Here is a 24,156-nt window from a genome sequence, read left to right on the forward strand (position 1 = left end):
AATCATGAAGTGTAAGGCCTCCAAATTTGTTCCTTTTTATCAAGATTATTTCAGCTATTGGAGGTCTTTTGGGATTCCATATGAATTTTAGGATGGGTTTTCTATTTTTGCAAAAGACTATGTCATTAGGATTCTACTAGGAACTACACTGAATCTGGAGATTTCTATGGGCAGAATTGACATCTTAATTTTTAAGTCTTCAAATAGATGAATACAAGATGCTTTTCCATCTATTTGTGCCTTCTTTAATTTCGTTCGGCAACATTTTCAGTGCTGAAACATTTTCATTGTATAAGCTGCTGTGGAAAACTGTATTGTAGGTCGTTCCTAAAAACTTAAAAACACAATTTTGGCTGCGTGTGTGGTGAGCAGCACAGTGTACAAGTCTTTTTCACCTTCTTGGTTAAGATCAATTCTAAGTGTTTCTTCTTTTAGATGATATTGTAAATGGAACTGTCTTCTTAATTTCCTTCTCAGATAGCTCAATGTATAGAAATGTAAGTGATTTTTACGTGTTTATTTTGTATTCTGCAACTTTACTGAATCTGTTTATTAGTTCTAACAGTTTTTTTTGTGTGTGGAATCTTCAGGGATTTCTACATATAAGATTATATCATCTGTGAACAGAGATAATTTTACTCCTTCCTTTCTAATCTGGATGACTTTTACTTCCTTTTCCTGCCTAATTGCTCCATGTCAGCCATAGTTATCATAACAAAATACAACAATCTGGGTGGCTTAAACAACAATTTTATTTTCTCACAGTGCTGGAGGGTGGAAATCCAAGATCAAGGTGCTGGCAGGGCTGGTTTCCACTGGGGCCGCTCTCCTTGGCTTGTAGGTGGAGGCTTTATCAGGGGCCTCCCACGGCTTTTTCTCTGGGTCTGCCCAACTTTGGAGTCTCTTCCTCTTCTTATAAGTCACCAATCATATTAGATTAGGACCCATCTTTGTGACCTCATTTAACCTTAATTACCTCTTTAAAGGCTCTGTTTCCAAATCCAGTCACACTGGGGGATTAGGGTTTTAACATATGAATACAGAGGGAACACAGTCAACCCATAACACTCTTCCTAGGACTTCTAGTATTATCTCGAATAGAAGTGATGAGAGTGGGCATCCTTTTTTGTTCCTGATGTTAGAGGAAAAGTTTTCAGTCTTTCACCATTGAATACCACGTTAGCTGTGAGTTTTTCATATATGGTCATTCTTATGTTAAGGAAGTTTCCTTCTATCCCTGGTTTGTTGAGTGTTTCTATCCTAAAATAGTTTGAATTTTGTCAAATGCTTTTGCTGCATCACTTGAAATGGTATTGTGGTTTGTATCCCTCATTCTGTTAATGTGGTGTATTAAATTTGATTTACTAGTATTTTGTGGAGCATTTTTGCATCAATATTCATAAGGACTATTGGTCTGTAGTTTTCTTATAGTATCTTTGTCTGGCTTTGGTATCAGTCTACTGCTGGCCTCATGGAATGAGCTGCATCAGTGGTCAAGTCCCTTCTTTCATTTCTGATTTTAGTTATTCGGGTCTTTTGTTCCCCTTGGTCAATCTAGCTAAAGGTTTGTCAATTTTGTTGAATTTTTCAAAGAACTCTTGGTTTCATTGATTTTTCTATATTATTTGCTATTCTCTATTTTATATCTCTACTCTAATGTTTATTATTTCCTTCTTTCTACCAGCTTTGGGTTAGTTTGTTATTCTTTTACTAGTGCTTTAAGGTGTAAAGTTAGGTTGTTGAAATCTTTTTTTTTTTTTTTGACAAAGATTGGCCCTGAGCTAACATCTGTTGCCAATCTTCCTCTTTTTCCTTGAGGAAGATTGTCACTGAGCTGACACCTGTGCCAATCTTCCTCTATTTTATGTTGGATGCCGCCACAGAGTGGCTTGACGAGCAGTGCTAGGTCTGTGCCCTGGATCTGAACCTGTGAACCTGGCACCACTGAAGCAGAGTGTGTGAACTTAACCACTACGCCACCAGGCCAGCCCCTCTTCTGTTTTAATCTAAGCATTTATGTTATAAATTTTCCTCTTGTCTTTTGGCCCACTCCAACAGGTTCTGTCTTTTAATCTGTGTAATTCCACCATTGACATTTAAAGTGATTATTGATAGACTACCATATTTGTTACTGTTTTCTTTTCATTGCCCTTGTTCTTCATTCCTATTTTTGTCTTCCTCTCTTTTTTTTTTTCTGCCTTTCATGGTAATAATTGAGCAGTTTATCTGATTCCATTTTCTTCATTTCTTAGTATGTCAGTTATACTTTTTTTAGTAATTACCCTAGAGTTTGCAATATATATTTACAACTAACCAAAATCTACTTAAAAAGAACACATCACAGGTCGTGAAAGTAATTTATAACAACAAAACCATCCTAGATAGAATTGACATACATCACTGTATTAAGTGTAAGGTATACAGCATAATGGTCTGATTACATATATTGTGAAATGATTATGACAATAAGTTTAGTTAGCATCATTCATCTTGTATAGATACGGTAAAAACAAAAAAAAAAACGAAAGAACTTTTCCTCGTGACGAGAACTCAGAGTATTTACTCTCTTAACATCTTTCATGTGCACCGTGCAGCAGTGTTAACTGTAGTCATTATGCTGCACATTACATCCAAGTACTCATTTGTCTTGTAACTGGAAGTTTGTACCTTTTGGCCACCTGCCTCCAATGCCTCCTCCCCACGCCTCTGGTAACCACAAATCTGATCTCTTTTCCTATGAGATTTCTTTTTTTTTTTTTTAAGATTCCACATATCAGTGAGATCATACAGTATTTGTTTTTTGCTGTCTGCTTTATTTCACTTAGCATAATGCCAAGGTCCATCCATGTTGTTAAAAATGGTAGGATTTCCTCATTTTTATGGCTGAATAATATCCCATTGTGTATATATACACCACAATTTTTCATCCATTCATTCACTGAAGGATACTTAGGCTGTTTCCATGTCTTGCCTATAGTTGCTGCTATGAACACAGACGTGCAGATCTTTTCAAGTTAGTGTTTCTTTCAACTTCCTTTGGATATACTCCCAGCAGTGGTATTGCTGAATCATATGGTAGTTCTATTTTCAATTTTTTTGATGATTCTCCATACTGATTTCCATTGTGGCTGTACCAGTTTACAATGCTACCAACAGTGCACAATGATTGCCTTTTCTCCACATCCAACCCAGCATTTTGATAACTGCCATTCTAACAGGTGTCAGGTGATAGCTCATTGTAGTTTTGATTTACATTTTCCTAATGACTAGTGATGCTGAGCATCTTTTTGTGTCCCTGCTGGCCTTTTGCAGATCTTTGGAAAAACTTCTATTCAAGTCTTTTGCTCATTTTTGTATTAGATTATTGGTTTTTTGCTGTTGAGTTGTATGAGTTCTTTATATATTTTGCATATTAACTCTTTATCAGTTATATGGTTTGCAATATTTTTTCCCATTCCATAGGTTATCTTTTCACTTTGTTGATCATTTCTTTTGCTATACAGAAGATTTTTAATTTGATGTAGTTCCATTTGTTTTTGATTTTTCTACCTGTGCTTTAGGTGTCAAGCCACAAAATCATTGCCAAGACCCATGTCAAGGAGCTCTTTTCCTATGTTTTCTTGTAGGAGTTTTATGGTTTCAGGGCTTATGTTCATCTTTAATCCATTTCAACTTAATATTTTTGAGTGGTGTAGGAGAGGGGTCTAGTTTCATTCTTTTACATGTGAATATCCAATTTTTCTGAGCACTATTTATTGAAGAGAATGTCTTTTCTCCATTGAGTATTCTTGTCTCCCTTGTCAAATACTAGTTGACAATACATGCACGGGTTTATTTCTGGGCTTTCTATTCTATTCCATTGATCTATTTGTCTGTTTTTAGGCCAGTACCGTAGTGTTTTGATTACCATAGCTTTATAGTATAGCTTGAAATCAGGAAGTGTGATGCCTCCTGCTTTGTTCTTCTTTCTGAGGATTCCTTTGGCTATTCAGAGTCTTCTGTGGTTCCACATAGATTTTAGAACTGTTTTTTCTACTTCTGTAAAAAATGTCATTAGAGTCTTCATAGGGATTACATTGAATCTACACATGACTTTTGGTAGTACAGACGTTTTAACAATATTAATTCTTCCAATCCATCAACATTGGATACCTTTCCATTTATTTGTGTCTTCTCGAATTCCTTTCATCAATATCTTGTAGTTTTCAGAGTAGAGATCTTTCACCTCCTTGGTTAAATTCATCCCTAAGTATTTTATTGTTTTTGACGCTATTGTAAATAGGATCGTTTTATTTCTTTTTCAGATAATTTTTTGTTAGTGTATAGAAACGCTACTGATTTTTTACGTTAATTTTGCATCCTGCAACTTTACTAAATTCATTGATTAGATCTAATGGGTTTTTGGTTGAGTCTTTAGAATTTTCTCTCTATAAAATCATATCATCTGCAAATAGACACCATTTTACCTCTTCCTTTCCAATTCTGATACCTTTTCTTTCTTTCTCTTGCCTGACTGCTGTAGCTAGTACGTCCAGTACTATGATGAATAGGAGTGGGGAGTGTGGGAACTCTTGCCTTTTTCCTGATCTCAGAGGAAAAGTTTTCAAACTTACACTGTTTAGTATGATATTAGCTTTGGGCTTATCATATACATCCTTTATTATGTTGATGTAGGTTCCTCCTATACCTAATTTGTCAAGAGCTTTTATCATGAATGGATGCTGAATTGTGCCTAATGCTTTTTATTCCTCTATTGAGATGATCATATGATTTTTTTTCTTTCATTCCCCTAATGTGATGTATCCTATAGATTGATCTGCATATGTTGACCCATCCTTGCACTGCAGGTATAAATCCTACTTGATCATGGTGAATGATCCTTTTCAGGTGATGCTGAATTTGTTTTCTAGTATTTTATTGAGAAATTCTGCATCTATATTCATCAGGGATATTGATCTGTAGTTTTATTTTTTGGTAGTATCCTTTTCTGGCTTTGGTATCAGGGTGAAGCTTGACTTGTGAAATGAATTTGGGAGTTCTCCATTCTCTTCAATTTTTCAGATGAGTCTGAGAAGCACTGATGTTAATTCTTCTTTAAATGTTTGGTAAACTTCACAAGGGAAGCCATGTGGTCCTGGGATTTTCTTTGTTGGGAAATTTTTGATTAGTGATTCAGTCTCCTTACTAGTAACCGGTCTATTCAGACTGAATCTCTTTCTGATTTGGTCTTGATAGTTTGTATGTTTCTAAGAAGTTTTCCATTTATTCTAGGTTGTCCAGTTTGTTGGTGTATAGTTGCTCACAGTAGCTTCTTATGATCATTTATATTTCTGTGGGATCACATGTAATGTCTAATTTCTCATTAATAATTTTGTTTATTTGGGTCCTCTTTTTCCCTTGGTTAGTCTAGTGAAAGGTTTGTCAATTTTGCTTATCTTTTCAAAGAACCAACTGTTAGTTTGGTTAATCTTTTGTATAGTTTTCTGCTCTCTATTTATTTCTGCTCTAATCTTTACAATTTTCTTCCTTCTGCTAACTTTTGGCTGAGTTTATTCTTTTTCTAGTTCCTTAATTATAGAGTTAGCTAATTTATTTGGGATTCTTTCTTGTTTCTTTATTGTTATGAATTTCTTTCTTAGAACTGCTTTTGCTGTATTCCATAAGTTTCGGTATGTTGTGTTTCCATTTTTGTCTGTCTCAAGAACTTTTTAATTTCCCCTTTAATTTCTTCTTTGATCCACTGGTTGTTCAAGAGGGTGTTATTTCCATGTATTCATGAATTTTCATTTCGCTCCAGTTTCATACCACTGTGGTCAGAGAAGATACTTGGCATGATTTCAGTCTTCTTGAATTTACTAACACTTGTTTTGTGGCCTAACATTTGGTCTAGCTAGAAAATGTTCTGTGTGCACTTGAGAAGAATGTGTGTTCTAGTGCTGTCAGGTAAAATGTTGTGTGTATGTTTGTTAGGTCCATTTGGTCTATAGTGTTGTTCAAATCTGCTGTTTCCTTATTGATTCTCTGGATGACCTATCCATTGTTGAGAGTGGGATGTTAAGGTCCCCAACTATTATTGTATTGCTGTTTATTTTGCTTTTAGCTGTCAGTTTTTGCTTTACATATTTAGGTGCTCTGACTTTGGGCACATAAATATAATTGTTATATCTTTTTGATGTATTGACTCCTTTATCATTACATAGTGACTTTCTTTGTATCATTTTACCACTTTTAAAGTACCTTTTGTCTGATAAAAGTATAGCTACCGCTGCTTTTTTGGTTATCATTCACTTGAAATATCTTTTCCCATCCCTTCACTCTCAGTCTGTGTCTGTCTTTAAGGCTAAGGTAAGTCTCTTATAGGCAGCATATTGTTGGACCTTGGCTTTTTATACACTCAGCCATTCTATGTCTTTTGATAGGAGAATTTGATTTGTTTACATTTAATTTCTTATAAACAAGGACTGATCATTGCCATTTTGTTAATCGCCTTCTGGTTATTTTACAGATCTGTTGTTCCTTGATTCTTCTCCTGTTGTCTTTTTTTTGTGTTTTGATGTCTTGTGGTGTCAGTATGCTTTGACTTGATCATGTTCTTTTGTGCAACTGCTGTAAGTTTTTCCCTTGCAGTTACCATGATGTTCACGTAAAAGATCTTAAAATTGTAACACCGCATTTTAAACTAATAACAGCTTCACTTCAATAGAATTCTTAAGATTCATATTTTTTCGTCTCCTCCCCCTCACATTTTAGATTACTGATCTTATAATTTACATATTTTTATACTGTATAAATAATAACTGATTTTTACTACATTTGTGTTTTAACTGTTAAACTAGAGTTGTAAGTGAATTACATACCATAATTACCCTATTACAGAATCCAACTTTGACTATGTATTTACCATTACCAGTGAGTTTTACACTGCTGTTCTAGGTTTTTGTGATGTTAATTAGAATCCTTTTATTTCCCTCAAAGAACTCTCTTCAGCATTGCTTGTAAGCCAGGTCTAGTGGTAATGAATTCCCTCAGCTTTTGTTTGTTTGGGAATGTCTTTATTCCTTTTATTTCTGAAGGACAGCTTCAGTGGATATAGTATTCTTGGTTGACAATTTTTTTCTTTCTATTTTGAATATGTCATCTCATTCTCTTCTGACCTGAAATATTTCTGATGAGAAATCTGCCTAGAGTCTTATGGGGGTTGCCTTGTACAAAATTTCTCTCATCTCTTGCTGCTTTTAAAGTTCTCTTTTTTTTTTTTTTTTGAGGAAGATTAGACCTGAGCTAACATCTGCTGTCAATCCTTCTCTTTTTGCTGAGGAAGACTGGCCCTGAACCAACATTTGTGCCCATCTTCCTCTACTTTATTTGTGGGATGCCTGCCACAGCATGGCTTGATGAACAATGCTAGGTCCAAACCAGGGATCTGAACTGACGAACCCTGGGCTGCTAAAGTGGAGTGCATGAACCTGACCATTATGCCACCTAGCCAACCCCTCTTTTTCTTTGTCTTTTGGCAAGTTAATTGTAATGTGTCTTGGTGTAGCCCTATTTGAGCTCAACCTAATTGGTGTTCTCTAGCTTTCTTGGATCTGTGGTTTCTCTTCCCAGGTTTGGGAAGTTTTCAGCCATTATTGCTTTAAATATACTTTCTATCCCTTTCTATTTCTGGTCTCCTTCTGAAATTCCTATAATGCATACGTTGTTTCTTTTCATTGTGTCCTGTAAGTCTCATAGGCTGTCTTCACTCTCTTTTATTCTTTTTTGTTTTTGTTCCTCTGACTGGATAATTTCCATTTTCCTATCTTCGAAGTCACTGATTCTTTCTTCTGCACGGTCAAGTCTGCTTTTGAGGCTCTCTATTGAATTCTTCAGCTCAGTTATTGCATTTTTTCACCTCTAGGATTTCTGTTTGGTGTTGATGATTTCTATTTCTTTGTTTAACTTCTTGTTTTGTTCATGCACTGTTTTTCTAATTTCATTTAGTTGTCTGTGTATTGTTGTAATTTTCTAAATTTCCCAAAAAGCATTGTTCTGAATTCTTTGACAATTCAAAGACATCCATCTCTTTAGGATCACTTATTACAGTTTTATTAGTTTCCTTTGGTGGTGTTATATTTACCTGATGTTTTTGCAATCCTTGATTCCCTATGTTGGTATCTGTACATTTGAGTAAATGGTTTCCTTTTCCAGACTTTGCCTGTTTGCTTTGGCAGAGACAGTTCTTCACCAGTCAGCTCAGTCTGGGTTTCTGGGTTGTCTGCTGGTAACGTCCTTAGGCAGGTGGGGTCTGCTATTAGGGTCTACTTTTGGGCAAGGCAACTGTTCAAGCTGTGAGGTCGGGGGTGTGTGTCACTGGCTGAAAACAGCTGGTTAGGGCTGCTAGCTTGGTTCCCTGGCCAGGCAAGGCTGTGGGATGAGCTTCATAGTTGCCTGGATTCTCTGGTCAGGCTTACTAGATAGTTGGTACTGGGTACTATACTTACCAGTAGGTGGGGTATGAATTAGCTTCCCTGCACTGCTAAGACAGCAGGACAAAACCCAGGGCCTGTGTGGCTCACTGGTTGGGGCCCCAAATCAGGCAAGAGTGTGCAGTGAATATCCTGGTCAGGTGAGACCACCAGATTTACTCTGCAGACAGGAAAAGTCATTGCCTTTGCTCTCTGTTCAAGCAGGGCTGTTGTACAGGCTACACAGCTTCCTGTGTGCTCTGGCAAGGTTCCCCTGTTGAGTGGCTAAAGACTGTATTTAGCAATAAGTGGGGCTATGAATTAGTTTCCCTGCCCAGGCACAGTAGGAGAAGCATCTGCAAGGGCACTAATGCTTTTTGTTTGTGGTTTTGACTCAAGCCAACCTGTGCCTCAAGTTCCCTGACTAAACAGGGCCACTGGCTTTGCCCTGGGGGCAATCAGCTCTGCCTGCCCACCTCTGGGCTCAAGAGTTGCTGGCTTACACAGCTTCTGGGTGTTCTCACTAGCCCTTCCTGTCAGATGGGGTTGGAGGATATGCTCCACAGCGGGTGGGGCTATGACTCAGCTTTTCTGCCTGGGCGTGGGCAGACCAAAATCTGGGGCTAGCAGAACTCCTCATTTGGGGACCCAAATTAGGCAGACCTGTACTCCACCAAATTCCCTGGTCTGACTGCACCACCAACTTAGTTCTGCAGATGAGCAAAGCTGCTGGTTAAGACTACTACTTGGGTTCTGCAGTTAGGTACTTGGTCTGCCAAGATTCAAGTGTTGGTTACTGAAAGCCCCACTCCACTTCTCAGTCTCAATCAGATCCCCAGAGGTTGAGCCCCGCAGATTCCCCGGTGATCCTCATAGGGAAAACCAGAGTAGGGGCTCCCATAAAGAGACCCACAATGCTGGAGGGGCTGGGTGTCACCCCTGACAATGCTGCTCTGGTTTGTGGAGGGGCAGTGCAGTCAGCTTGTAGCTGTCCCTCTTACCCTTGTAACGCAGTCCATCTTGGTTTCTGTGGTGCAGGGGGCGTGCTTCAGCCTCACTCCCAAGTTTTAGGATTCTTTCAGCAATCTCTTGTCCGTGAAGAGTTGTTAGTCATTGTTCTCATGAGGGGGAGTTTAGTCAGAAATGACCTATGTTGCTATCTTGGTGACGTCTCTCCTTTACTTTTCTTTCTTTCTTTTAGATCTTCCAGTGAATACTTTATAAAAGTATATAAGGTAGAAAAAAAATCTCCTCTAAGATTAATCTTCAATTAAATCATCCAATAACCTCTGGTATGTACAGATTTTCAGTCAATATTTATTCAGTATAAATATGTAAAGTCTAAATTTTCAGATTAGACTTATTTTTAGTCATATATGCATAGGAATGAGTATAAAATTTCAAGAAAATTACCTTATATACTTTGTGAAAGGCAATACTTTAATTGTACTAATAAGATTTGGGAGGAAGTTATTTTTTATCAAGTTTACCTTTAACTCATTTATCCTTTCCCCCTGGAACGAATTTAGTTTATTTCTTATTTTAAGTTTTGAGATAGCTTAGGTAAGTAGAAAAAGCACTGAACCATTTTGTCAGTTGTGATCCTAAACAAATCACTTTTTTCTAGGACTTCTTTGCTGCTTCTGGAAAGTCATTAAAATGGTTCAAAATCTATGTGTTCAAACTCCTTCCACTCATCACACTTTTGCTTACTTTCAGGAATTGCTCCATAAATTCAAGACATGAATCTAACAGCACGGATTTTTTCTAAGTAATTGTCAAAGACCCTCTGCTTTCTGTTTGAAGGATAATTTCTCAGGGTATAGAATTTTAGGTTGGTGAGTTTTTTCTCTCAATACTTTAAATATTTGACTACACTCTCTTCTTGCTTGCATGGACTCTGAAAAGTCGAATAGAATTCTCACCTTTGTTCCTTTATAGGAAACGTGTTTTTCACCTCTGGTTTCTTTCAAGATTTTTTCTTCCTCTTTAATTTTCTGCAAGTTGTATATGATATGCCTAGGTTCAGGTTTTTTTTCACACCTGTAGTTTTTACCCTGCTTGGTGTTCTCTGAGTTTCTTGGATCTATAGATTGGTGCCTGACATGAAGTTGTGGGAAATTCTCAGTCATTGTTGCTTCAAATATTTCCTGTGTTCCTTTCTCTCTTTCTTTTCTTTCTGCTATTCTCATTATGTGTGTGTTATACCTTTTGTAGTTGTCCTACAGTTCTTGGATATTCTCTTTTTTTTTCCTAGTGTTTTTTTTTTTCTCTGCTTTTCCATCTTTGAAGCTTCTATTGACATATTCTTAAGCTCAGAGATTCTTTTCTCACATTTGTCCAGTATACTAATGAGCCCATCAAAAGCACTCTTCACTTCTGTTACAATGTTTTTGATCTCAAGCATTTCTTTTTGATTTTTTCTTAGAATTTCCACTTGGCTGCTTACAGCATCCATCTGTTCTTGCATGCTGTCTACTGTATTCATTAGAGTTCTCAGCATATTAATCATAGTTGTTTTAAATTCCTTATCAAATAATCCCAAATCCCTGCTATATCTGAGTCTGGTTGTGATGCTTGCTCTGCCTCTCCAAATTATGTTTATTACCTTTCAGTATGCCTTGTAATGTTCTCTTCATAGTCGGAAACAATGTGCTGGGTAAAAGGAACTGCTGTAAATAGGCCTTTAGTAATACAGTGGTAAGGTTGGGGAAAGAAGCATTCTAGAGCTCTATGATTTGGTCTCAGTCTTTAGTGAGTCTGTGCCTCTGAACTGTGAGCTTCACATGAGCTTCTCAGTCCTCCCTACCCCACCCTCTGGCATCAAACAGAGTACTCTCTCTCTTCTGCCTCATCGTGTGGCAGACTCAGTGGGTCAGGCTTGCCTCTCATCTTTTAGTTCTGATTTCTTGGTCCAAATTAAAGTTAGGTAGCTGGGCTCAGCAAGATTGGCAGTCACTCAGGCCCCCACTGGAGTCTCCAATCTAACTTTCCTAGGGCACCTTGCACTTCGGGTTATAGAGCAGACGCTTGAATTCATTTGACTCCATACTCTGTGCACATACTCCTCTAGCCAAAATGTTAAAGACAGGAATGGGGTATGAATCAGATACCAAACTCCACCCTGAACCTCCAGTCATTATCATGAACATGATCATAACTTAATTTCTTAACACCACAAACATTCTAAAAAGGCAGATGTTATCACCTCAGTGAAAAACTAAGGTTCAGAGAGGTAACCTCACATAGGCAGGACCTATGGTAAGTGGCTAACAGGCCTCCTTGAGGGTCTCTCCGATTCGAAAGATCTGCATCATCCACAGGGAGGCCCATGGAGCACAGGAGACAGCACGAGGCCAAGGCCCTGCTCACCTTCACGATGGAGTCACTGCCAGCTCAGTCATGATTAGAAGGAATCTTTAGTTGCCAGGCAGCATGCTAAGCAGTGGGGATATCAAAAGGATTAAGACTCTTTGAAGGACTCATAGTCCAGAAGTGGAAACACATAGACATAATAAGGGGTAATAAATTTTTTTATAAATATATGCCTCAACAAAGCTATGTACAAAACAGTGTAGGACCAGAGAGGAGGGAAGAATTTATATCAAATATGCTAAATCACAAGCACAAGGAACCTTTACAGAGTGATAGTCATGGGCTGATGGTCTGTGGTGATCATTATACAATTCTGTAAATTTACAAAAACCATGAAATTGGGCACTCAAATGGGTGAATTTTACAGCTGTAAATTATACCTCAAGAAATCTGTTTTTAAAGAATGAACATAGTGGTTGAGTGCTGGAACAGAACACTAAGTTGAATATCATCCAAATAGTGCGATCGGGGGACTGCTGGAAAATAAAGTGAAGAATAAACTTATAAAAAACTGTGCTGACTTGTCACTGGGTTTCTATTATATCACATCATATTATGCCACAAGGTGGGGTGAGTTTAAAATGGATCTGTCTTCTTTGCTTAACAAAAATAAAAAAACACGTAATTAAATGTAAACATTCTGACAAAAACAGGAAATACATTTTATTTTCTAAAAATATCTTATTCTGACACAGGTATCTTACCGGTAAAAAAGAGAATAATACACTTTCATTAAAAAGTCAAGCTCTGTCAATAGCTCTTTAACACCAAGAAGAATGCTGCCAGGTGCAAGGAAGATGTAGGCTAGTAACTTGGCTTTCTGAAATAAAGGATCTGACTGTATGTACAATCACCGTAGCATGCTTTCCAAACTAAGAAAACCTTAACTGTAGATAATAAGACAGTTTGAAAACAAAGTTCTTGGAAGTACACTGGGGTCAAACCAGTTGTTAGATGTTTCCAAAAGACCTACCAGGGAATTTTTAATGGCAACGAAAAACAACTTCCTTTGGTATTATTAATCTGGCTGGTTAAATTTAATCTGGCTGGTTAAATTTTTCTCACCTCTGAAAATGTATGTATAAGTGTATGTCACAATGTACACATACAAAATGCTCAATGAAATTCAAACTATTGTCTAAAATGTTCAAGGCCCTATATTAGTCACTGCATGCATATTATGCTTCACTTAGAAATTATGTTTATTGTATTTTCTTCTTGTGGCATTCTTTAACAAAAATAAAAGCCTTAGCAAATGATACAGATGATATAAACTTCTAAATCAGCAGCATATTAGGAAAAAAGCACTTTCCTTAAATCCCAGCCTGCATAATTCTTTGCGCCTCAGTGATTCTAAAATTGCTTTGGGACAAGTAGGCTACTAACATTATAATCACATTCCGTCTGCTCACCAACATGTCTGTTCCTCATATAAATTCTAAGTATCCATCTCAATCTCATCACTGACAGAGACACTATTTACACAGAAAGCAGACATTTTTTTTAACTTGTCTTTTTAAAGCTAAGAATTAGATGGCAAATTTTTCTAGTTTCCTATATATCTGAGTTAGCATACTTGAGATGGCTGAGAAAAATAGGTACTCACAGATTAAATGTTAACTGTGAGCCATGATTCAGACACGTAATAAAATCACATTTCACAGAGCTATATTAGAATCTTTTCTAATTTTAAATCCTGAAATCTTTCTTCCTTTAAACACTAAAATCTGGGAGAGTGATCCCATGGTTCAATATCATTTTTAGCTAACAAATTTGTTTGTTTGATTTTGTTTTTCTGAGGAAGATTCACCCTCAGCTAACATCCCTGCCAATCTTCCTCTATTTTTTAATATGTGGGTCACCAGCACGGCATGACCGCTAATGGAGTGGTGCAGGTCAGCGCCCGGGAACCAAACCCAGGTCGCTGAGGCAGAGTGCACTGAACTTAACCACTAGGCCAGTGAGGCTGGCCCCACTAATAAATTTTTAAGTGACACCAATTCTTCAGCTCAAAATCTCCTTCAAGTTTTTGATCACTTTGTCATAACTATGGTATTTCTTTGTTTCTTTTCTTTCCTTATCTTATATTCAATGCATTTTCACTGAATTTATAAGTAGACCAATCAAACTAATAGTATCCTTCACACATCCACTGTATAAATATAGACTTACCCTTAGTTAATATTCATTAAGATTGTCTCCTAAATGTGTGAATTTCATCTAATATTAACATTAGAATTATTATTTTACCAAGAGTCCAGCATGATGCAGTACCTCCATGTCGGGAATGGGAGGATAACCTAACAGACAGTACCGATGGCGGGAACGTGAAGTCTTATTCTAGTCTAGCATGCCAAGGAGGCACAACGCTCACCTAGAAAATGTTTAACAGCATGAGCACCCCAGATGGAGAACTGACTTTTATTCCATCTTTATAGTCAAATATCTCACATGAACAGTTTTATTAATTTTCCCATGGTTAGATCTCTCTACCAGTAACTCCTAATGTCAACCCTCCTACCTCTTTCCCCCTACATTCGAACTTTTCTTTATATAAAATTTACTACATTCGCTGTAACTACAACCATTGTCCAACTTATTGCAACTTCTCTGTGTCTTAGCTTTCTCACCAGTAATTATTATCAACTACAAGTGGCCATTTGGAAGTTTAAAACAAGAATTACTTTTGGACTTCTTAGATCAAAGTACCACATAAGTGTTTTATTCCAAAATAACTTAAATGCATGGGAATAAATTACATTCATCAGCTAAAAGTGGCTCATTTAAATCAGTCTAAGTTAAAAAAATCCTGTCTTGAGTGGAAATAAGCTATTCTTTCTTGATGGCCATTTCCTATAGAGCAACAATTGAGACTACGTTTTACGTGATATGTATTATTACCTAAAGCAAAATTAGAATCAACACTGAGTTAAGTAAAACATGAACAAGGATCAAGGAATGAAAGTAAAAAGAGTTCTTGAAGGGTTCTTTTCTTGGAAAAAGACCTTTTTCAGCAATTACACAGCAAAGAGCTTTAGAAGCAGTTGCCCATTTCAGATTCAGACCCTTGGATTGGATAAAGAATTAAAGCGCCTCATAAAAGAACAAGTACCAGTTACTCCATTGCCTTTATCTATCATTCTCTCACAGTACACAGACGTAAACACAGGTACCCACTGTCACACTCACAGGCAGTGTCCCACATAATCATGGCGAAGAAGAGGAGGAAATCTTTGGAGAGCTTTCTCTACTTCCTAAAATCAGGCAATAAATGGGCAGCACTGGTTTCCAGAAAAGACCAGCGATAACTAAAGTTTATAACAAAAAAATGATAAAGAAGACAAACAATGAACTGTTGGTAGTTAAAACCACACTTTTTAAAGCTCAGGGCTTTCATAACACATGATCTGAAGGACAGAAAGTTCCCAAGGTGCCACCAGCTCAGCTAATTCCTAATTAGCCAGGACAATTCGATATGTGAGGGCAGACAGAAAACAATTTAATTTAAAGCTAAGACAAGAAAGGTTTTAAACTGCTCCTGCAAAATGAGTTATAGGGTAACATGAAATAGAAAACATTATTCCATGATGCAAGCTTGTAAAAATGCTTACTCAGAGGTACAGAGAACAGTTGTGCATAATGATAAGGACTATGTGCTGCTGCAACCCAGTCACTGAGGGAAGTAAGAGTGTGGGGAGGGACCCAGAAATACATTATTTAAAACTAGTTTTATTGTGTCTTAATTAAACTGAAGCTGGATACATGAATTTTTAGTTTTTTGTAGACCAGGATAAGGGAGAGTTCTTATAATTCCCAAACACTCAGACAATAACAGCAATAAACATGGAAGTCAAAAGGCAGAAAGAGAAGACCATTAATTTTCCTAATGCACTTATTTTAGTTTCCTTTTTCTGTTAATTGTATTCTCTGAAGCTTCTCATGTACCTAAACTTTAAACAATGCTAAACAATTCTAACATAAGTTATAAGCTCCTATATCCACTTGAACTCACCTCACCCCATCCCATCCCGAACAGAGAGAGTAACTACTTCTAATTTTTTTTAATCATTTGTATTAGACCGTAAAATTTCTTAAGGCCAGGGAAAATGTCTTATACACATTTGTTCTCTCCAAACTTCCAGCATTCTGCCCAGTACAAAGTAGTTCAACAAACAGACGCTTTATGAATAACGAACAACTGAGCAAGGGAACTGGGGAAAAAACGGTAATCGTCCTGCATGAGGGAGCTGAGACATTCCACAAGGATGTTTGGCTAATCGCATTCTGCACTACAATTTTTATGTTTTCGTCGTTGTACAATCCACTCCCTCCCATATACTCCCATCTGTGTTCTCATTAGGCACAGAACCTACATCTTTTTCATATTTGTATGTGGGGCACAGTACTGGGCCAGGCGCAGAAGTAGCTGCTTAAAGACTATTTGTGGAATAGATGAATTTTTAAATGCCTGGGGGGAAAAACATTAGTAATTCTAGGAGCATTTAATGAGACTGAAACTTTAATATAAAACACTCTTAATTTTCACTGTGTCAAAGGCTGGCACAGAAACCTTCAGACATGATCCCCGCCTGGCAAAGACTTTCTAAGAGTGTGCGGCTCCAGAGAAGTGAGGCAGCAGGGTGCTGCCACGGGGAGCCAGGACAGGCGCGGAAGCAGACCCTGGCTTTGCCACTACACTCACTGTGTGACTCTGGACCTGGTAAGTAATGCTTCTTGACTGCATTTTCCTCATACGTGAAACGAGAACATTAAACTGGAATAGTTCTTTTCAAACAGAAATTTCTGAGTGCAGTCATACATCGCTTTACCATGCACGGGAATATGTTCTGAGGAAGGCGTCGTTAGGCGACTTCATTGTTGTGCAAATGTTGCAGAATGTACTTACACCACCCTAGCTGGTATAGCCTACTGCACACTTAGGGGTTGTATGGTACTAATCTTATGGGTCATATATATGTGGTCCGTCGTTGACCGAAATGTTGTTACGCAGCGTGACTGTAAAGACACCTTTAAAAAAAATACGTTAAGTGGAACTCCAAATATATATTTTCAAAGAGATAAAAGTGGGGATGCTTTGGCCAGTTAAAATATTCATAATGCTTGCAGGAGATAGAACTGGGTCTCTGTCATTTTCCCCCTTTCTCCTTACTCAACATCACCTAGGAAGCCCCCAGGCATCTCCCTGGAGCCCTAGGGCTCTATGGAACCCAGTCAGAAAACCAGTGAACTAAACACCTCCGAGGTCTCTCCAGTTATAACATTCCATGATTTTATAATTCAGTTTTTTCTAAGGTTCTAAAATCAACATCAAGATACCTCCGTGCAAGGATACGTTAGCCCATAAATTCTACAGTAGCAGCATCTTTCCTATAACTGTTGTGTAAACTACACAATTGTAAGCTGGTCTTTTAGGAAATGCAGTTCCTTGTATTATACTTTTTAGAGCCTTTTATTTCGACTTCACTACATATAAGCATCCTGCTCAGCACTGGAGGATACAAAGGGACAAATCCACACACAGCATTCCCTTAGAGAGCTTGCAGTCCAACAGAACACTCCTATAACTACAGTGGGGAGTGAAGCTGATGGTTCATCAGATACAGTAAAATGGATGTTTAAAGGGCTGAGATTACTTCTGGTTGGTAAGATCAGGAAAAGAGCTCACGGAACAGATTATGAGTGGGCTGTAGAGAACGGTAGGCTTTGAACACAAAGGAGTGGAAGGGATGTAGATTCTAGGCAAAGGTCACCTCAGGAGTACCAGCAAAAAGGCAGGAAGCCGTGTGGCAAGTCCAAGGAATCATGCCTAGTAGCAGCTTAGCTGAAAGGTAGGCTGTGTGAAGACAAACTCTGGGGAATAAACAGATTACTGACAGAATGTGCAGAGCCTAACAGAAGTCTTAGAGCAGAGGAGTGCTTCAGAGAGGTTAAAGTACAGGAAGGAAGCTGGTGATGGAGGCACATATTAGGAGGCCAAAAGTATGCTTGTCCGACTTCAGACCACAGCAGCAGGAGGAAAGGAAGGGGCTGTTTGCAGCCATCTCTGGAGCAGTGAGCGAGGTGGTGTGAGAGGAGTCAAAGATAAGGTAGAGGCCAAAATCTAGGGGAGGTAGGAAAACACTGATGTCGTTAACTGAAATGGAGAACATATGAAAAAGTTTAGAGACAGATGACGAGCGTGAAGTGCCAGTGGAGATGTCCTGCAGGAAACTGCAAACGTTGAACTGAAACTTGGGAAAGAGGTCAGAGCTGTGTATATATTTGGGAAGAATTTTTGCAGAGAGGGCAGATGAAGATCTAAAAATGAATGAAATTGCTGAGAAAGAGACTTTAGTGAAAGAAGACAATTCTAAGTGCTGATCTTTGGGAGGTACCAACACTAATGGGTAACAGGAGGAAAATGAGCCAGAGAAAATGTGATTGGAGAGGTACAAAGAGACCTGGGTGAGCACAGTGTCATACATCATTATATACATGCACATACTTATCAAGGAAAAAGCTTAGTTCTTGATTTGAAGGATCATATAAATGGACATACAGCAGGGTTTTCTAAAGTGTGTTCCAGGGATTAATAGTTTTAGTAGCTATTAAAAGGTACTTTAGGATCAAAACAGGACTCAATGATCAAAAAGGCTGGGGTATTGGCCCTTTATCTCCTATAGAAATTCAAACAGTACATCACATTGACCCATAAATCCTTTCTGTTTTATATCCTCTGGAGAGAGCAGTGTTCTTTCCAGAGGAAGTCAGCTTGAGAAACACTGATAAATTGTGAAATTTGAAAATTTACAGAATATTAAAACTGGACAGTTGTGATTTCATCCAATGCTTTCATTTTATAGGTAAAACAAGTTAATTATATGATAAACTATTGTAGTGCCTTATTTGGTAAGGTGATAAATAAATGTGAATATAAAAACATATGAACAAGAGAAATAAAAGGAAAAGTGACAAGATAGAAATGAGAGCTTTATGAGCTTCAATATGAGTTACCATTTGAGGGATAACTCGCTTTATGCTGAGTGTTTTAGAACATTTCACAGGTGATCCTGAGGGCAATATGAAGCTCAATAATTGGCCATCATACATAAGAGGAAACTGAGGCCTAGAGGTTAACATGGTCAGTGACCCAGTTAGTACATGTCAGAGCAGGAATTCAAACCCAAATCTATCTGCCTCTGAAATCTGAGCACCTCAACACAATGCTCTGTTGACTTGACAAGAGAGCCACGGTGGAATCCAGTTCTTGGGGGAAACTCCCACCCACTCCACCCATGGATAGGGCCCAAGATAAAGTTTTCTTGCACCAAATTGCCACTACACATAAATATAAATAAAACCTACTGTAACAAATTCAACACATTAAAACCACATTTGCAAAACAGATTCTCAGGAGTGTATTTAGTCGCTGTTCAAAATAACTTTATAAAAGAATCTTCAAAACATTCTTTCCCCTAATGTGAATACATGTATAATTATTTCATTTTTATTAATTTTCTCTAGAGCAGATATTCTCCATAGGTTAGGATATGCCTTTAATATTTCAGCATGATTCTAAGTATATCACTTATGAAATTTTTCTAGAAAACTCACTTTCATTCATGAGAGATAAGTCCAAAAATGATCACTTTGGATCTTCAACTGTACATTCATATTGATCTTAATGTGTTTTCCTTGAAACGGTAGATTGTCTATAAGTGAGTCTCACGTTGTACATACACACAGACACATAAACCATCACATAACACTTGCAAATATTACAGTCTCAACTTAAACTGTGAATCTCTAATTTAAATCAGTATCATATGTATGGCCTTACAATTAGTGGAAACAATTAAAATGGTATTGATATTTCTTATTCATTCTGGCATAATATGTGTGAGATGCAGTCAGCTGCTAAGCCACTTTTCTCCAATGTGCATAAGAAGGAATAGATCTATCTCCCAAGTTATGATTCTGTAAACCTAAGTTCACTGCTGGCTGCCATGTTGGGTCATATGGCAGAAAAATATTTATGAATGCTTAATATCAGCAAAAATCAAAAATAAATTTCACATGTAGTTCTATTATTTTGACCTAATTTCCTGACAACTTGATTGAATTCTTAGTAAAGATTCTTCCTTAACAAATTAAATTCTTAACTGCTACACTGATTAGTGGACATTTAACGAGTGGTATTGTTGACCTACTTAGAGTTAGGTGTAATTTATCTGTAATAATATCTCTCAAAGTACATACTTTGAAACACTACATTTTACTGTCAAACAGGCTTAGGAAACACTGCAAATTCTATTCCTCTCTTGGAGATTGACAATATACGTTGGTGTTATATAAGCTCGTGGAAGTTTTGCAGTAAAAATTTTTTTAGTTTTATTTAATCCATCATTTCTGAAGCTTATCTATCAATATTCTAGTATAATTAGTGTCGTAGGAAATAGAATTGAAAAGCCTTGATCTATGATGACAGGAAGGAGAGAATTAAAATAAGTGGATGGCATCAAAATCATTTGTATTGGCATTTGGAATGTGAGTTTTCTTTTAGATTCTCTTTTAGAATGCTATTTTTAAATGGATACATTAAAAAGACAGTTAATTGGCTACAGGCATAGCAACCAGATTAAAAGCAGAATAGGGGGGCCCACCCGGTGGCACAGCGGTAAAGTTCACACGTTCCGCTTCTTGGTGGTCCCACGGTTCTGCGGCTTGCATCCCGGGTGCAGACATGGCACTGCTTGGCAAAAGCCATGCTGTGGTGGGCATCCCACGTATAAAGTAAGGAAGATGGGTATGGATGTTAGCTCAGGGCCAATCTTCCTCAGCAAAAAGAGAAGGACTGGCAGTAGTTAGCTCAGGGCTAATCTTCCTCAAAAAAGAAAAAAAAAAGCAGAATAGGAACATGCTGGGTACCAAGAAAAAGACACAGGATACTCAGGGTTTACTTAGGTTTTACACAAAGTAGGTAAGACATTGGGTAAAATGAGAACTGGCCATGCATATTTAATCCTTTAGGATCAGCTCCAAGGCATAAAGAAAAACAGTAGGAAAAGAGCAAGTAGTTCATTTATCAAAAGGCTGACATCCAGCATACTTACACTGCCCATTCAAGCTTCTCATTCTTGATTGAGTTGTACAGAGCCTGTAAAGGAAGAAAACAAGACGGAATTATTCTTCTCATTCTGTTCAACATTTTGAATTCAGCAAATTACCAAAGCCAAAAGGCTTGAGTGATTCAGGAAAGCAAGCTCCAGGCCCCAGGCTTGGTCATCCTGTTGGCTACGCAGAGATGAGGAACACACAGGGGAGGCAAGTGAACAATGTGTTGTGAAACAGAGATTTTTCACAAAGTAAGAAACGTGTTTTATAATAAGACATACAACACTGTATTACCTTTGACCATAGTAAAATATTAGGATATGATTAAAATTAGATGATTTATTCAAAATACGGTCTTGTAGTTTCACTAGTTTGGATATTGCCGCACTCATATCTTTTCACTAATTTCATTCATCATTTCAACAATAAATACAACTGTTTTCATTATAACTTAATGAGCAAGACACATGGAAGGTGGGCTGAAGCTAGATTATAGAAAACCATCTTAGAACAATTTCAGAGTTTCTATACCAATGACTTAAGCAGCTTTTATCGGTCTAACTTCATACTCCTGCTTCTCAGTTAGTGAGTGCAACACTGGTGTGTGTGAGGTGGTGGAGGGAGACAGAAAGCTGCTTCAGAGCTTTGGTGGCAATAATGACACAGGCAAGTCATCAGAAGACTGCCTCGCTGATCCTCCCAGGTCTGGCATGACACACAAGCTCCGTGTAATCAAGCTGTTCTATGACAACTACCCAAGAAGATGCTACTCCACATCTCTGCTTTCTTAATTTTAAGTAAGATGTTATAAAGAAAACACAAAAGCAACAGTAAATCATATTGAAGAAAAGGATAACTATGCGCATAGTAACATTATGCTGAAGTTGGAACATTTTTCTTCCAAGAAGGACTTGGACTATTAGACTTGGCAAAGATTTCAAATACTTTGAGATGGGAAATAGGGAGATCAGGTGCCATCCAACCCCTCATCTTTCAAATGAGGAAATGGCACGTTCAGAAAGTTCTCCAGGTGGCACGGCAGAGCAGAGGTAGCACTGCCTAGTACTTCTACCTTCTGCAGTCTAGCATCTCGTCCAAGTGTAAGAGACAGTTCGCGTGCGTGCGCGCACAGACTGCGCACCAGTGGTGAATCCCCCTTTCAGCAAAACACTTCCAGATTCAGTACAAATATACTTAGGTTACAGATTTTACACTGTTTAAGACTCTATACATGTATCATTAGCCAGCATGCTGACAGACTCTGTGGGAGTTCTTCACCGGGGCTACAACAGTAAATTTAACTATTGGATAATTATGGGAGCTAATAAAAATCAGGACACATTTTATCACTATCAGGACATGGTAAAACACATCCTCAAATACAAAAATGATAGAACATCAAATTAAAATAAGGGGTAATCGAAGCACAAAGACCATGCTATAAATTAAATATTCTTTTCTGAGGAACTCAAATTTACTGGAGAACTACAATAACCTATCATATAGCTAATATCTCACGAGCTGCACTTAGAGAAGTGCAGAGAAAGCCAAAGTCCAACCCAAGCCTCAGGAGATTTTTGATGGATTAACGTTTTTTAAACGTATTCTATTACTTGTGTGAGCCATTTTGAACCCACAAGTAACAGTGGGCTGAGAAAATCCAACAGAGAAGAGACAGATCATTGAAGGTTCTTAAATACGATCATACTCAATACAACCCAGAGTAACTTAACGATGTGCGAAAGACAAAAAAAGATCTGTTCTTAAAGGTAGATCATTGAAAACAATATCAAAGCATCTAACAATTTTCTAATACATTAAGTTCTGTTCCAGAACAAATTTTTTGCCCATGAGGACATTTTGCTTAAAGAGATACTGAGTTCCAAATTGGTCAATTCCTGTTACTCAACCAGCTGCATACTGTACAACAAAAATCTATTATAAAGTATCTTGGAATATTCAACAAATTTGCATCTTGTAGGTCAAGTCTTCTCCTTATGTATATAACACAACACAACAAATTTAAAAAGTGGATATTATCCTTATCTTTTTCCATCACAAAATTACAACGGGATTTTCCTGAATCTTTTTAGAGCTTTATGATCTAGTATGTTTTTTAAAAAAGGGAAATTTGCTTTGCAGATGCATCCAATGCTCATACACCCTCATCACAGATCTTCTTAGCTTAGCTGAGAACTGAATTCCTTGACTCCTCTTTATCTCTAGCCCAACAGTCATCACTTCCTTTCCTGTGTAGCCTGGACCCCGCACTCTGCGACCTCATCCAGTGGTACTTCTTTGTCCCACTGCCTTTCTGTTGTCCCTGAGCAGAAACACTGTAACTCTTGACCAATCCGACTCTGACCTTTCCAAATTTGTATCCCATATATTAGTTAAAGTTTCCGTAGTTTCAAATACAAACACAAACTCTAACTACGTTAAGGGTAAGGGGGACCTAATAGTTTATGTAGCCAAATAATAAAATGATATGGATGGAACTGGCCTCAGGGACACAGGAATTTACAACTCTTCCTCCTCTCCTCTCAATTCTTCTCCTCTCTCCACCCAAACATCTCTACTCCTTGTTTCTTTACCACACAGGAAACATGTCCACAACAAGCAACACCCATTTACATCTTTGTGTCTCTCAACAAGAGGAAACAAACAGTTCTTTCTCCCAGCTCCAGTTTGAAACGATTCCAGTTGATGTGGTATCCTGCCGATGGACTAATCCACACAGCTAGGAGATAAGGGTCTATGACTGGGCCCATGCCTAAAGTCAAGGAGACTGGGATATCTTTTAAAGAGGAGGTAGCGCTGACCTAGCCGCTGGTGTAAACCTCCTGAGCTTCACTGTCTCCCCTACCTGTACCTGACTAATTCAGCCCAACAAAGAAAATCAAACAATAGCACAAATTAATGCTACTGAGCATTCATTGTCTCAAACTTCGGCAGAGCTTTCATTCACGAGCCTCCTTTAACTTTTTGCCATCTTCCCTAAAATGTATCTGCACTGGCATCTATTCTTTCCTCCCTTCTGATGGAAAGGGAAGGGGTGTCCCATCTCTGCAAGGCTAAGCCTCTAGCACTGGTCCTGATACTTGCCTTTCTGAGGTAACATCTCCTCCTTTATGGGTTCCTCTCTATCAGCTTTCAAACACGTGCAAGTCTCTCCCAACACCACCTCACTACTTAGTTACGACCCTCTGCTCCTCCTCCT

General features: G+C 37.9%; 1 protein-coding gene across 26 annotated transcripts in view; it reads right to left on the reverse strand.

Annotated features, from left to right (window-relative positions):
* Positions 1 to 24,156, reverse strand: part of PSD3 (pleckstrin and Sec7 domain containing 3) — a 644,089-nt gene that overhangs the window by 112,427 nt on the left and 507,506 nt on the right. For 23 of the 26 annotated variants that reach the window (XM_070598606.1, XM_070598623.1, XM_070598605.1 and 20 more), the window contains one exon: positions 20,936 to 20,979. In XM_070598606.1, the coding sequence (XP_070454707.1) occupies positions 20,936 to 20,979 (44 nt within the window). Of the gene's footprint in view, positions 1 to 19,216; positions 20,591 to 20,935; positions 20,980 to 24,156 lie in introns of those variants that run through there. The other 3 variants (XM_070598610.1, XM_070598621.1, XM_070598630.1) reach the window with 1 other exon arrangement.

Source organism: Equus przewalskii, chromosome 28 (assembly GCF_037783145.1).
Source record: "Equus przewalskii isolate Varuska chromosome 28, EquPr2, whole genome shotgun sequence".
Classification (NCBI taxonomy): Eukaryota; Metazoa; Chordata; class Mammalia; order Perissodactyla; family Equidae; genus Equus; species Equus przewalskii.